The sequence below is a fragment of the Myotis lucifugus genome, unplaced genomic scaffold (genome assembly GCF_000147115.1).
Source record: "Myotis lucifugus unplaced genomic scaffold, Myoluc2.0 scaffold_28, whole genome shotgun sequence".
Taxonomy (NCBI): Eukaryota; Metazoa; Chordata; class Mammalia; order Chiroptera; family Vespertilionidae; genus Myotis; species Myotis lucifugus.
The window spans coordinates 1020560-1033986 of NW_005871076.1; the positions used below are offsets into that span (position 1 = coordinate 1020560).

Genomic DNA, 13427 nt, shown 5'->3' on the forward strand with positions numbered 1-13427 from the left:
ATTCCTGGAGGAACAGCAAATATTTATTCCACAAACATTTGTTCATGATAACACCTGGGCAAAAATGTAGAAATAATTATAATCCACAACCTTCTGAATCGAACCTCCCCGCCCCCCCTCCACTATTAGTACCGTGCAGTGGTTCCCTGGGAATAGTATATGCATATGCCACACTTTGGAATTCTCACTGTTTGTGAAAACTAGGAAGAAATACTTGTTTTGAATTCCATTAGGATTCTCCACTCCTGTCCAGCCTCTCTGTAGATGAGGTAAATGAGCAGGAAGAAGAATTGAAATGACACATGGAAAGTGATTTGGCTAAATCTTTTGAGAAGCCAATGTACAGCTGAATCAGCTAGCTTAATCCACTGAATGTGGGCTGTGCTTTATAGATCTGTCTATATATAAAGAATAGTTTCAGAAAAATTTGTCACTCCTTTGGCTAAATTGTGAGTCAGTAGGCCCCCATTTGTGTGTGTGTGCGTGTGTGTGTGTGTGTGTGTGTGTGTGTATTGGAGGGAGAAGAACTTTGGGCACAAAGTGTGTACGTACTTGTAACAACGTGTGTGGAATGTGTGTGTAGAATGGGAGCTTATAAGTGTGATTTTTTAAGTTGGAGGAGAGTGTATATGGAGAGAAGTGTGTGTGTTTGTGTGTGTGCGCGTGTGTGCGCGGCAGGTGGTGGACAAAGGTACAGGGGCAGCCAGCCTCTTGGCAATCCAGACAGTGGTGTAAAATGTGAAGTGTTATAAAAGGTGATTGTTTTCCTTTTAGACCAGTACACAGGTCTTTCAGGAGTCCTTGACTTTCTCCTCCTCCCTGTCTTGTTAAAAAGGGATTAGAGTCCAATTAAGCCATTTAATCCCAAGGTAGAGATTCATGTTTAAAAACAAGATTTACAGCTTTAAAAAAATGCATCATGCAAGTTGAGGTTTGTCCTCTCAAGTTGCCACCTGCATGGTTCCAAAGAGTGTTTTCAGCAGAATAGCCAACATGCAGTTCTTAATTACGTTGCCTCATACCTCCAGTCCTTCATGTGTTAAGTACCCTTCAGCCTAAAGAGCCACCCGCTGTTGAAGTACTTCTGCTCTGGAGTGCCACAGTTGCCCTGGTTTCTTTCCCTTCAGCTGGCAACTCAGTGACCAGGCTTATTAAGAACAGTATTAAGAGCCAATGCTTATTGGGTGCTTAGTATGTGCCCAGCATTGTGCTAAGCACTTTACATACAGTATCGCATTAGATGCTCCATATGAAAACACCCAGGCCTGTCTTCAGGGGTGTGGAACATGTGTAGTCACACAAGGCTCAGTGCTCAGAAGAGCCCTCCACTTGTTTCATACTCTGCTGTTGCCATCTTGAAATTCTTAATCACTTCTGAGTAAGGGAGCTGCATTAGCATTTTTCACTGGGCCCTGCAAATTATGTAGCCAGCCCTCCAAACACCCAGTAACTCGTAAATTCTTTTTCTTCTTTTCCACATGATGCCCAGTACCTTGCTGGAGGATGGACCAATAAATTTCAAATTGTAACGCCAGGACCCCCTTTGAAAAATGGGTGCCATTATCTCCTTGAAGGGAAGTTCTCTAGGGGAAAGGGACCATGTCAAGGCTCTTAGCATGGGAAAGCAAAGCATCTGTGAGAATTTGACAAATCGTTAAACTCCTCTAAGCCTCGGTCTTCTCACCTGTAAAGGGGGGATAACACTAATCATACCTAATTCACAGGCTGTTTCAACTCTGACACACACAATACACTCGTTGTTATTACGCATTATGAGTGCTTAGCAGGTACTAAACATCCAATTTTGCTTGTGACATAGTGTGGATCACTTGACCAACTCCAAGGTGCCCTTATCCCGAGGGTCTGTTTCCTACCTGTCCCAAAGAACTGGGAAGAACATCTGCTTTCTCCACGTGCTGGCTGATCACAGAGGGGTTGCTAGAGCTGATAAGCACTGGGGTGCTGATCTCCACCATATGGCGCCCCGAGGGAGAATGGACCATCCTGTTGAGGGTGTTCAAGGCTGTCGTGATGGAGAGCTGCCCGGGCCCCTTCCTCCTGGACCCAGGGCCCCTTCGGAGGCTGGGCGTGTTGGTGGCTTTGCCTCTGGAGGAGGACACCAGGGACAGGCTTTTTGTGCGAGACGGGTGGCGGCCTTTGTTCTTCTCTAGCAGGTGTTTTGCGGTGAGGTTTGGCTGAGAAGACAAAAGGTTTGGTGAGAAGTTAGTCTTCCTGGTCTTATATGACCAACTAAGTCTTACCCAGGCGAGTCTGAAGCCAGTTCAAATGCCACCACCTCACTCGCCATTCCTGATTTGTAGAGTCTACCAATTTCTGTGGTGTAAATATCTACCAATGGTTCAACAACTGGCTAGCAAAATTCCTGAAAATATAACAACCAGCTCTTGCAGTCTAGTACCAACTAGTTCTAGCACAACCACTGACTGCATTATATTTTGAATACCCTGCCCACCAAGGGCCCACATGAATTCATTTCCTCCAGAAACCTGAAATACGCTGACAAAATGGGGGTCTGTGTGAATAAAACTTTCCAGAACAAGTACTTAAACATGCGTCATTATGACTGTCACCAGTTGCCCTCTGAAACTACATCTGGTCCGTCTCATTATAATTTAGAAATTCAACTATAGAGTAAAAGGGAATATGCCCACTTAAGAACTTTTCAGTGACAATGTGCAGGTGATTAAAATAATCAAGAGAGAAAAGTTTAAAGCAGATGTAGTTTATGTCTCAAGAAGCTTTTAATATTGTGAAAAAAATAATCAAGTAGGGGAGGAAGCATTATGTTGTCCACTTTAAAGATAAGAAAGCTGAGGCCCAGAAGGGGTGACTTATAAATGGCAAAGCCAGCATGAAACAAGCAAATGAGAAAATGTCTGATAGTAATAATGTTCTGCTGTGATAGTGACTGGGGGAGGTGGCTCCTTTAGATTGGGGGATCCAGGAAAACCTGCTGAGAAGGGGACATTTAAGCCGAGACACAGATGGCAAGAAGGAACCAGCCACGTGAAGACTGGGTAAGAACAGGCCAGGCAGAGGGATTATAAATTAGTGGAAAGGTCTTGAAAGGTGGCAGGGGAATGGGGGAGGGAGGAGGAAGAGGGAGGTGTGGTGGGAGGGTGGTGGCAAGCTCAGCCTGTTTGAGAATAAGACAAGGAAGAAAGAGAGAGGGCTGGAACAGAGCAAGTGAGAAGCAGGTGTGGAGGAGACCACAGAGACAGGCAGGGGCTGGATCTCAAAGGGCCTGGGAAGCTTCATGTTTGTTTTAAGTGTAAGGACGCCTTTGAAATAATTTAGGTAAAGGAGTGACATGATCTGATTTATGCTTTTGGAAGTTCCTGCTATACTTTGAGAGTTTCTTACAAAGTTAAACACATACTTAGCATCCAACCCAGCAATCCCACTCCTAGATAATTACCGGAGAGAAATGAAAACTTATGCTCACTCTAAAAATGATATGCAAATGTTTATAGCAGCTTTAATCACAGTTGCCAACAAAGGAAGGGAAACAACTACAATGTCTTTCAACTGGTGGATGAATAAACTCTGGCACATCCGTACAGTGGAATATGATTCAATAATGAAAAGGGATGAACTACTTGCTACATGCAACACCATGAATGAATCTCAAATGCATTGTGCTAAGTGAAAGAAGCCAGACTCAAAAGCCCACATTCTGTTTGATTCCATTTCTATGACGTTCTGGAAAAAGGAAAACTATAGGAACAGAAAACAGATCAGTATTTGCCAGGGGGTGGGAATCAGGGAAGGAGCTGACTACAAAGGGGCAGCATCACCTCGTATTTTGGGGAGCATTGGAACTACTCTATATCTTGATGATGGTGTGGTTATTCTGAATACATTTACCTAAACATGTAGAATTGGACACCAAAAAGAGTAAATTTTATTGTACGCAAATAAAAATAAATACATAAAAAGGTATTATTCCAGACTAGAAGGAGGGAGACCATTTAGGAATTTACTGAAACTGTTTAGGCAAGTTCTGACAGCCTTCTGGATTAGGGACAATGCCCTTCCAGTCCCCAGAGCACCTATCCCTCCATTGTTCATCCAGAAAGAGGACAATATACACTCTTCGAGTTGAATGAGTAAACTTCTTCAGGGTCATTCACAGCTACAATGAAGTTAATGTTTTTCTGCTTCCACCTAATTGTTCTGTCCCCAGATGAGCAACACCATCAGCAACACTGAGAAAGGGCCTCTGTGACTCTTGGTTTGCCTTGTTCTCTGCCAATGTGACTAATGGCTCAGTTGGAGAAGGATTGCACATCTCTTAAATTTGCATCCACTCATTTGAAACAACATCCTTGAGGTTCATTGTGCTGAGCAAGATTCACATAACCCAGGCAGGCCCTGTTAGAGAAGTTCTGACAAGAATGGGTGTGAGCTCAGTGTTTGTTTTACCACCTTTTTATCCAGGCGCAATTCAATAAATCCAATGCTACATTAACAAGAAAAATCCTGTTTATGCAAAAAACAAGAACAAGACACACACACCCCGTATCACTCTCATAAGAAAGCTTTCCTTCCTTCCAACTGTTTTGCATGGCACTGGAAATGCAGAACTTATTTAAAGAGTCCTCAGCAAGTGCTAGTCTTAATGAAACGACGGAAGTCAGAATCTAAGGGCTGCTTTAGAAAGCTCAATGTAGGTTTCAAGCCATTTTTGAAAACCAGGTTCCTAGAGTAGAGCAGCCACTTGATTATCTTATTCCCCTCCTAGCAATTAGGAGAACAAAGGAAGCAATGGCTAGCTTGATGACAATCTTGAGGATTCTTATAATCACCAATATCAGAGGTGAAGTGGTGGGGAGAGTATCCAAATGAATAATCATTAAATGTAGAAGTTTTTTTGGGGGCGGGGGAAGGGTATCAGAAGTGGGTAATATCTGGTCATTGGTGCCTCTCCCACATGCCCCAGCTATGAAGAAGCTTCTTGAGATAATGCAGGGGATGATGTGAGCTCTCATCTGCAAAAATTTCAGCCTGCCTGTGTGTACAGCTAGACGTTAGTTGTAGCTCATCTCTGTCCTTAGAATCTCAACCACTGTCTTCCAATCAACATAATTGTTCCTCTTTAGCAAATGCTGCTTGACCAAGCAAATGGCTCCACCACCAACCTAGGCACACAAATCAGAAAGGGAGCATGATCCTTAACCACTTCCTCTTCCTACTCCCTACCTTGTAAAATGAGTGAAATTTGAACAAGTAGAGAGAATTGGGTGGGGTGGGTGTACCTGGTAGGGGCCTCAGCAGGAGAAAAAGCACTGGGAATGAGAATTTATTAGAGATAGAAGACCAGTCTCTCTGGACCCTTCTTCCATCCCTCCTTTCCACTTTTCATCCCTTCCATACTGATACAGTAGAGGGGGTACAGAGAACCCTGAGACCTGTGCAGTATTCTGGACACTCCATTTACTTCACAACCCGCTTTGACTCTTATGAATGAAGAATTGGTTCCTTCTCTCCAGTTATGCCTCTGTACTGTCTTTACCCCACTCTCCTAGAGGTCAGGGAGCATGCCTTTTACTTCTTTCATAGCTCCCCACTACTGACTTTTACTGCTTTATTTTATTTTATTATTTTACTAGAGGCCCGGTGCACAAAAATTTGTGCACTCGGGGGGGAAGGAGGGGTCCCTCAGCCCGGCCTGTGCCCTCTCGCAGTCTAGGACCCCTCGGGAGATAACGACCTGCTGGCTTAGGCCTGCTCCTGGGTGGCAGAGGGCAGGCCCAATCCCTAGGTGCAGCCCCTGGTCGGGCTCAGAGCAGGGCTGATTGGGGAGTTGGGGCGCTGCCCCCTGTCACGCACAGAGCAGGGCGGATTGGGAGGTTGTGAAGCTCCCCCCTGTCACGCACAGAGTAGGGCTGATTGGGGGGTTGGGGCACCGCCCCCTGTCACACACACGGCAGGGTCAATGGGAGGTTGGGGCGCCGCCCTCTATCACAGAGCAGGGCCAATCAGGGGTTGGGGTTGGGGCGCCGCCACTGTCACACTCAGGGCAGGGCCGATGGGGAGGTATGGTTCTACCCCGTCACACACAGAGCAGGGCCGTGGGGGGGGGGGGGGGTTGGGGCGCCAACCCCTGTCACACACAGAGCAGGGCGATCAGGGGGTTGGGATGCCACACCCTGTCACACACAGAGCCGCAGGGCGATCAGGGGGTTTGGGCGCTGTACCCTGTCATGCTGATCTGGTGCCAGGAGGCCTCGCGGCTCCGCTGATTCCCGTGCTGGGAGGCATATTACCCTTTTACTATATAGGATAGAGGCCTGGGGGCCGGCTGGTTTGCCCTGAAGGGTGTCCTGGATCAGGGTGGGGGTCCCCACTGGGGTGCCTGGCCAGCCTGGATGAGGGGATGATGGCTGTTTGCAGCTGGTCACACACCCTTCAGGGTGGGGGTCCCCACTGGGGTGCCTGGCCAGTCTGGGTGAGGGGCTGAGGGCTGCTTTCAGGCTGGCGGTTTTGACTGAAGCTCCCAACCACTCCTTTTTTTCTTTTTTCTTTTTCTTCTGGGCCAGCTTTAGCTCTGGCTCTAGCTCTGAGGCTTCCGCTGGTTTGTTTGCAGTTCTATAATCGAAACAATGTATAACTTCAGCTCTGAGATCCCAGCCGGCTATATTTGTTAGAATGTTTCAAACTGCCAGCTCAGAGGCCGGCAGCGCAGGCGGGGAACGTTGGAGTCTGCAGTCACTGTAGCAAGCAAGCCTCATGTTCGCTTCCAGCTGCCTGGCTGCCGGCCGCCATCTTGGCTGACAGTTAATTTGCATAAGGATATGCTGATTAGCCAATGAAAAGGGTAGCGGTCGTACGCCAATTACCATTTTTCTCTTTTATTAGTGTAGATTGTATTTTTGGTTAATCCTCACCCGAGGATCTTTTTTTCCATTGATCTTTTAGACAGAGCAGAAGAGAGAAGGGAGGAAGGGGAGGGAGGGAGGGAGGGAGAGAGAGAGAGAGAGAGAGAGAGAGAGAGAGAGAGAGAGGAGAGAGAGAGAGAAACATTGATGTGAGAGAGACACATCAATTGGTTGCCTCCCACACTCACCCCAGTTGGGGCCAGGGATCAAACCTGCAACCCTTCGGTACAAGGGCCGACATTCTAACCACTAAGCAATACCGGCCAGGGCACTTTTACTGCTTTATGCCTGGTAAGCACTAATAAATGCAGTTAATTACTGAATCTTCTCCTTTAAATTTGCAATGACCTGAGGTTAGAGACTTCAAGTTATATTAGGTAAATATCCTAGCATGTGTTCTTTCCTCTTTAAAAAAACAAAGAAGAAATATGTGCTCATTTCAGAAGATTTACAAAATACAAGACGGCAGAAAAAAATTGAAATCGTCTAGAGTCTCACCATTTGGTGATATTTTGGTACATTTCCTTTTAGTTCTTTATCCATTAATATATACACATATATTTGTAAAGCTAGTTTTATATAGTTCAATTTGTTTCTTTTTATTGGCAGGAAACATATCACATCAAATTTATCATATGAACCATTTCTAAGTGTACAGTTCAGTAGTGTAAGTAATGGTTGTGAAATTGATCTCCAGAACTCTATCCCGTTAAACTTTATTTTACTTGACAATAAATCATAAACATTTTCCCATAATTCCAAACACTCCGTGATACTGAATATGCTTCTCTAATATTATTTTTAATAAGTATATATTTTCATCACCATTATTTTTAAAAACAAAATTCTAATTGTTTCTTTTTAGATTATTATGTTTTTAGATTATTTCTGTTTTTTTTACTATTATACCCAATACTATGGTTAACACATGTGCACATTTTATACACATATCTCTGCAAACTTATTTTAATATTACCTTATCATAAACTCTCTGATGTGAAATTGCTGATTCAAAGGAGATGTACATTTTTAACATTCTTGATATGAGTTAGAGTTTGAATATGAGAGATGACACCAATTTACATTCCTATCAGCAGAATAAAAAGGCCCATTGCCCCATACTCTTGCCAGAACTGGATCTTATCATCTGGCATCTTTTCCTAGAGACTTTAGTTAGTTCTGAATAAGCCTCAGATCAAATGGAAATTGCTCTCAGGAATCACTATGTTACATGCATCTTTCTGGTAAGCTTAATCAGATGTAGACTTGATGCTCACATACCTCAACAAACAAGATTGGGAAGATGCCGATTTTGTCTCCTAACTTCCCTTCTGCCCAGTTCTCATCCACTCGGCTGATCACAGTGATGATATCATCCTGAAAGACAAAAAGTCTCATGGTCAGCGATCTGTTTTCAGTTGGTGAAAGCTCTCAGTGGACATCAGCTTGGAGCCCCAGATGGTGTGAGGTACAAGGCATGGAGTTCTTCCATGATTTGTTTACAAAATTTTCCTGCTAGATGATCTTTTTCCATAAAGGGCCGGACTTGGATCACCAAGACACAAGAGACATAGAAATAATTTGGAGGATCAGTGGACTCCAATAGGAAAACTTAGAAATGTTTCTAATGTTTAATCACCAGCAGAATCTAGCCTTTTTGTTTAAATTAATCTGATGAGGAAATCAAGATGAAAGCCTTAGGAAGATAGACGATCTTAGCACAAGGAAGAATGAATTTCATTCCGATTTTGAAGACTTTTCAGAACCTATCAGTATTCAATGTATCAAATGTAAAGTGACTTTTAACTCAACTTTTTCTTACTATAAAAGTTTATATGTAGACTTTTTTATTATAAAAGGCTATATGTAGAAACATCTTAAAATACAGATAAGCAAAACAAAGAAAAAAATTCTATCACAATATAGGTATGATCACTGTTAGCACCTTAGTTAACACCTTTTTTTCCCAGATTATTTTCTATGAAGAGAACACATATATACATGTACATATAAACATACTAATTTTAGGCTAGCCTGTGTGGCTCAGTGGTTGAACGTCAACCTGTGAATCAGGAGGTCATGGTTTGAATCCCTGTCGAGGCACATGCTCAGGTTATGGGCTTGATCCTCAGTAGGGGCATGCGGGAGGCAGCCGATCAATGATTCTCTCTCATTATTGATGTTTCCATCTCTCTGTCCCTCTTCCTTACTCTCTGAAGTCAATAAAAATATATTTTAAAAAGCATACTAATTCTTAAAATCTGTTCCAAAAACATAACACAAATTAATATAATAAAGTACATAAATTTTATATGTAAAGCTTGATGAGTTTTTACATTAACTATATCCACAGAACACCATCCAGATCGAGTTACAAACATGGCCAGTATCTAGAAGGTTCCTTTGTACCCTTCCTATCACCTAACAAGAGGTAACCACTCTTCTGACTCCTAGCATGCCTAGTCATTCTGCCTCTTTTTGCACTTCTTACAAATGTAGGACACATTGATTTTTTACTTAATACCATATCAGGGACTTCTTTCCACATCCATACCTGTTCATCAATCTAAACCTAATAGTCACCTGCTGATCTCTTTGACCTTCTGACCCATGCCCCTGGGTAATTTAAATGAAACTAAATCTAAATCAATTTATTGCATTATATCTTTTCTTAACTTTTCTGTCCTTATTACACTTTGCAATTACATATTTAGTGGTTAGTATTTTTTTAATGCTTATCTACCCCATCAGAACATAAACTTTATGTGTGCAGGGCCTGGGTCTGTTTTGTTCATTTCTGTGTCTCCAGCACCTAATACAGTGGCCTCCCTTTAGGAGTCATCCAATAAATATTTCCTTGTTTTGTTTTTTTGCTTATCCTCACCAGAGGATATTTTTTCTATTGATTTTTAGAGAGAGTAGAAGGTGATGGGAGGGAGGGGGAGAGAGAGAAACATTGATGTGAGAGAGAGACATTGATTGGTTGCCTCCTGCATATGCCCTGACCAGGGCAGGAGATCAAACTTGCAGCCCAGGCAGGCACATGTCCTTGACCGGAAATTGAACCTGTGACCCTTTGGTGCGTGGCTCAGCACTCTAACCACTGAGAAGCACTGGCTAGAGGGGAAAATATTTCTTGAATGAATGCATGCATGAATAGATGAATGTGTGAATAAATTGTACAATTTCATGAGATGGAAAACACTAGGGAAAGACCATGCTGAGTTCATGTTTAATTTGGATATACTGAGTTCAGAAAGACCATGCGATTTCCTAGTGCAGTTTCAACCTCCATACCCTTCCAGAATGAATCAAATTTTCTCTTTTGGTTCCTTGTCATAACTTACCATTTATGTGTCTATTTCTTCCACTAGTCTGCTGGGTCTGTGATGGTAGGAACAGTGACTCATTACTTTGTTCCCAATGGAGAGGTTGGCACATGGATGGGCCTACTGAATGAATGAGCTGGTAGAGTAAGTGCCCCAGAGAGGGGCAAAAACAAAACCCTAAAACCCAATACAGGATGCTCCCTGCCTGTGTCTTCCTCCAGCTGCGTTCCCAGAGCACAGTGTCTAACGCCTGGCACAAAGTGAACACCGAGTAAAGGCTTGTGGAATTGAACTGTCCTTCCTCTGACTGCAGTTGAAATATGGCCTGTGCAGTTTGGGCTACAGAATGACCTTCCTTAGGGGACTCACTTGGAGGTGCCAAGACAAGAATGATCAGTATTTCAAAATGTGGAGGGCAGTGAGGTTATCTACTAGGAGGGAATGTGAAGTAAATCTCGTCTCTGGCAGTGGTGGAATAAAAATGTCCTACAAAGCAGACCTTTCCCGAGCCAGTGGGACAGTACCACTTCTTGTATTTGATTTATCATAAGCAGCAAAGAATAAAAACCACCCCAACTATGGTTTCTATGAGGAAATTTGAATGTTGAAGGAATAAGAAATACTGAACAGAGGATTAAAGGAGTCTAGACTTTAGTACAAGTATGCAGGCAAAACATTTTTAGGGTGATTAATGTCCTTGGAAAGTATATCTTGTAAGAGTTTTTTTTTTAATGATAGACACATACTTAAAAAAAATATTTCTATTGATTTCAGAGAAAAAGGGAGAGGGAGGGAGACAGATAGAAACATCATCCATGAGAGAGAATCATGGATCAGCCGCCTCCTGCATGCCCCCTAGTGGGGATCGAGCCTGCAACCCAGGCATGGGCCCTTGACCGGAATCGAACCTGGGACCCTTCGGTCCACAGGCCGATGCTCTATCCACTGAGCCAAACCGGCCAGGGCTTGTTAGAGGTTTTTTTGTTTGTTTGTTTTTTAAACATTTAAAAAAATATATTCTATTGATTTTTTACAGAGAGGAAGGGAGAGGGATAGAGAGTTAGAAACATGGATGAGAGAGAAACATAGATCAGCTGCCTCCTGCATGCCCCCTACTGGGGATGTGCCCGCAACCAAGGTATATGCCCTTGATCGGAATCAAACCTGGGACCCTTCAGTCTGCAGGCTGACGCTCTATCCACTGAGCCAAACCGGTTAGGGCTTGTAAGAGGTTTTTTTATGTTTAAAAGTATAATTATGCTATGGTGTGTGTTTGGAGTGTCTTGAATGTAACATTTACAACAAAATGGTTGTAAATGAGAAGAATTAGGTGATGAGAACTTGGTCGATAAGAATAGCCGTACAGATACATGATAAAGAGGTAAGAACTGTAGTTTTGCAAGCACGCTATCAAATTATGTTTGTAATTTTCTGTCCACATGTCTGTTCCTCCCACTACTCTGTCTGAGGTCAGGGACTGGGACTTGTTCATGCTGTATCCCCAGCGCCTGCAAAGAATAGGTGCTCACATGCTGGCATTGTGAGCTGGATCCCCAGTAGGGGGCGTGCAGGAGGCAGCCAATCCATGATTCTCTCCTCATTGATGTCTCTATCTCCCTCTCCCTTCCTCTCTCTGAAATCAGTAAAAATATATATTTTTTAAAATTAAAAAAGAAAAAGAAAAAAGAATAGGTGCTCAAAGTGATTGTAGAATGATGAATGTGTAATGCTTATTCTCATAATTTTAATAGAAAAGGCTTAAGGATTTCTATCAAACTGCTATTAATAGATTTCTCTAGTGACTTCATGTCTATGTAGTTTGAATTATACACACACATTGCATATGCAAGCACATATGTGTGTATGCATACATATATACATAGATATATACACCTAATATAATTTAAAAATATAAACAAATATTAAGCAAACAACTCCAGGTTCTGCACAGTCTCTACATGGTCACTAGTGACATTGGTGGCTGCCCAGAATCTTACCTTGAGGAAGGTCAGGCAGTCCTGGTTGTCATTCTTGTCCTTATTTCGTAGGTCGAAGTTGTAGAGGGCCCGGCAAAGTGGGGGTGGCTGGGGCAGCTGCTTGATGACCTCTACGGAGCTGGCCGGGAAGAACCCACTGACTCCATTGATCTCCCCCTGGTACCAGTTCTCGTCCAGCTGTCTCCGAAGGAGAATGACATCGCCCTTATTAAACCTCAGGTCACCGGGATTCTGCCCTCGGTAGTTGCATAAGGCCTTTGCTCGAGGCACCTGCCAATAAAACATGTACTTGGCTTAGAGGCTGGAGGAACAGAATGAATCATATTAATAATTAACTACTGAACCACCAATGTGCTACGTGCTAAATGCGGATCATCTTGTGGATCTGTAGACACTGAATGCAATGTTTACCACAAAGTAGGTTGTTATGAGTGAGTAGAATTAGGTGGTGAATTGTATGTAGAATTACATAGTAGAATTAGATGACCTGTGGACCATATCTTTGAGATGGACACTCTAATTATGCCCATTTCTAAGTAGGGTGACTGAGGCACAGAGTGGCTGAATAACTTGCCTGGGGTGACACCGTTGGGAAATGGCAGATATGGGATCGGAACTCAGGCCACCTGAGTTTAGAGCTCCTGTTCTTAACCACTATGCAGGGACAGGGTTCCGGATTTAACTCCACAACTACACGCACTTGAGTGAGTCAGCGACTCCGGGGCCTGGATGCGGACTGTGAATTCTGGCTCCACCTCTTTTCCCTTGTGTGACCATGCTCAAGCTATTTACTCTTTTCTTAAACCACCTTCATTTACAAAATGAGGTAATAATAGAACACCCACCTCATAGGGAGTTATGAGGAATCAGTAATATTCATAATAGTTTTAGCTTATGGCTTGGTCCATAGTATGTGCTCAATAAATGATCTCCCTTATTATCATCACCTAAAATGGAGGGCTGATGATACCAGTTCTACATATTCCTCATTATCAATGGGAAGAAAACTGGGCTGAAAACTCCCCGAAGATAGAAAGTGTTACATGAGGGAGATGCAGCGGAACTTGTCTTCAGCCTTCTCTAGAAACTGTAAACCTCACCAGTGTTTGCCTCTCTAGGAAGTGCAACTGACACATCATTAGTCAGAAATCAATCATCAATATTTAAAATTTACCTAAAGAATCATCATTTGTTAAATC

At 43.1% G+C, this 13427-nt stretch overlaps 1 protein-coding gene across 13 annotated transcripts in view; it reads right to left on the reverse strand.

Moving 5' to 3' along the window:
• The window catches only part of SH3RF2 (SH3 domain containing ring finger 2), a 110650-nt gene that overhangs the window by 51059 nt on the left and 46164 nt on the right, over nucleotides 1-13427 (reverse strand). For 12 of the 13 annotated variants that reach the window (XM_006086400.3, XM_023752011.1, XM_023752014.1 and 9 more), the window contains 3 exons: nucleotides 12229-12498; nucleotides 8184-8279; nucleotides 1875-2195 (listed from right to left, as the gene is read on the reverse strand). In XM_006086400.3, the coding sequence (XP_006086462.1) occupies nucleotides 1875-2195; nucleotides 8184-8279; nucleotides 12229-12498 (687 nt within the window). The remainder of the gene's footprint in view (nucleotides 1-1874; nucleotides 2196-8183; nucleotides 8280-12228; nucleotides 12499-13427) is intronic. The other variant, XM_023752010.1, reaches the window with a different exon arrangement.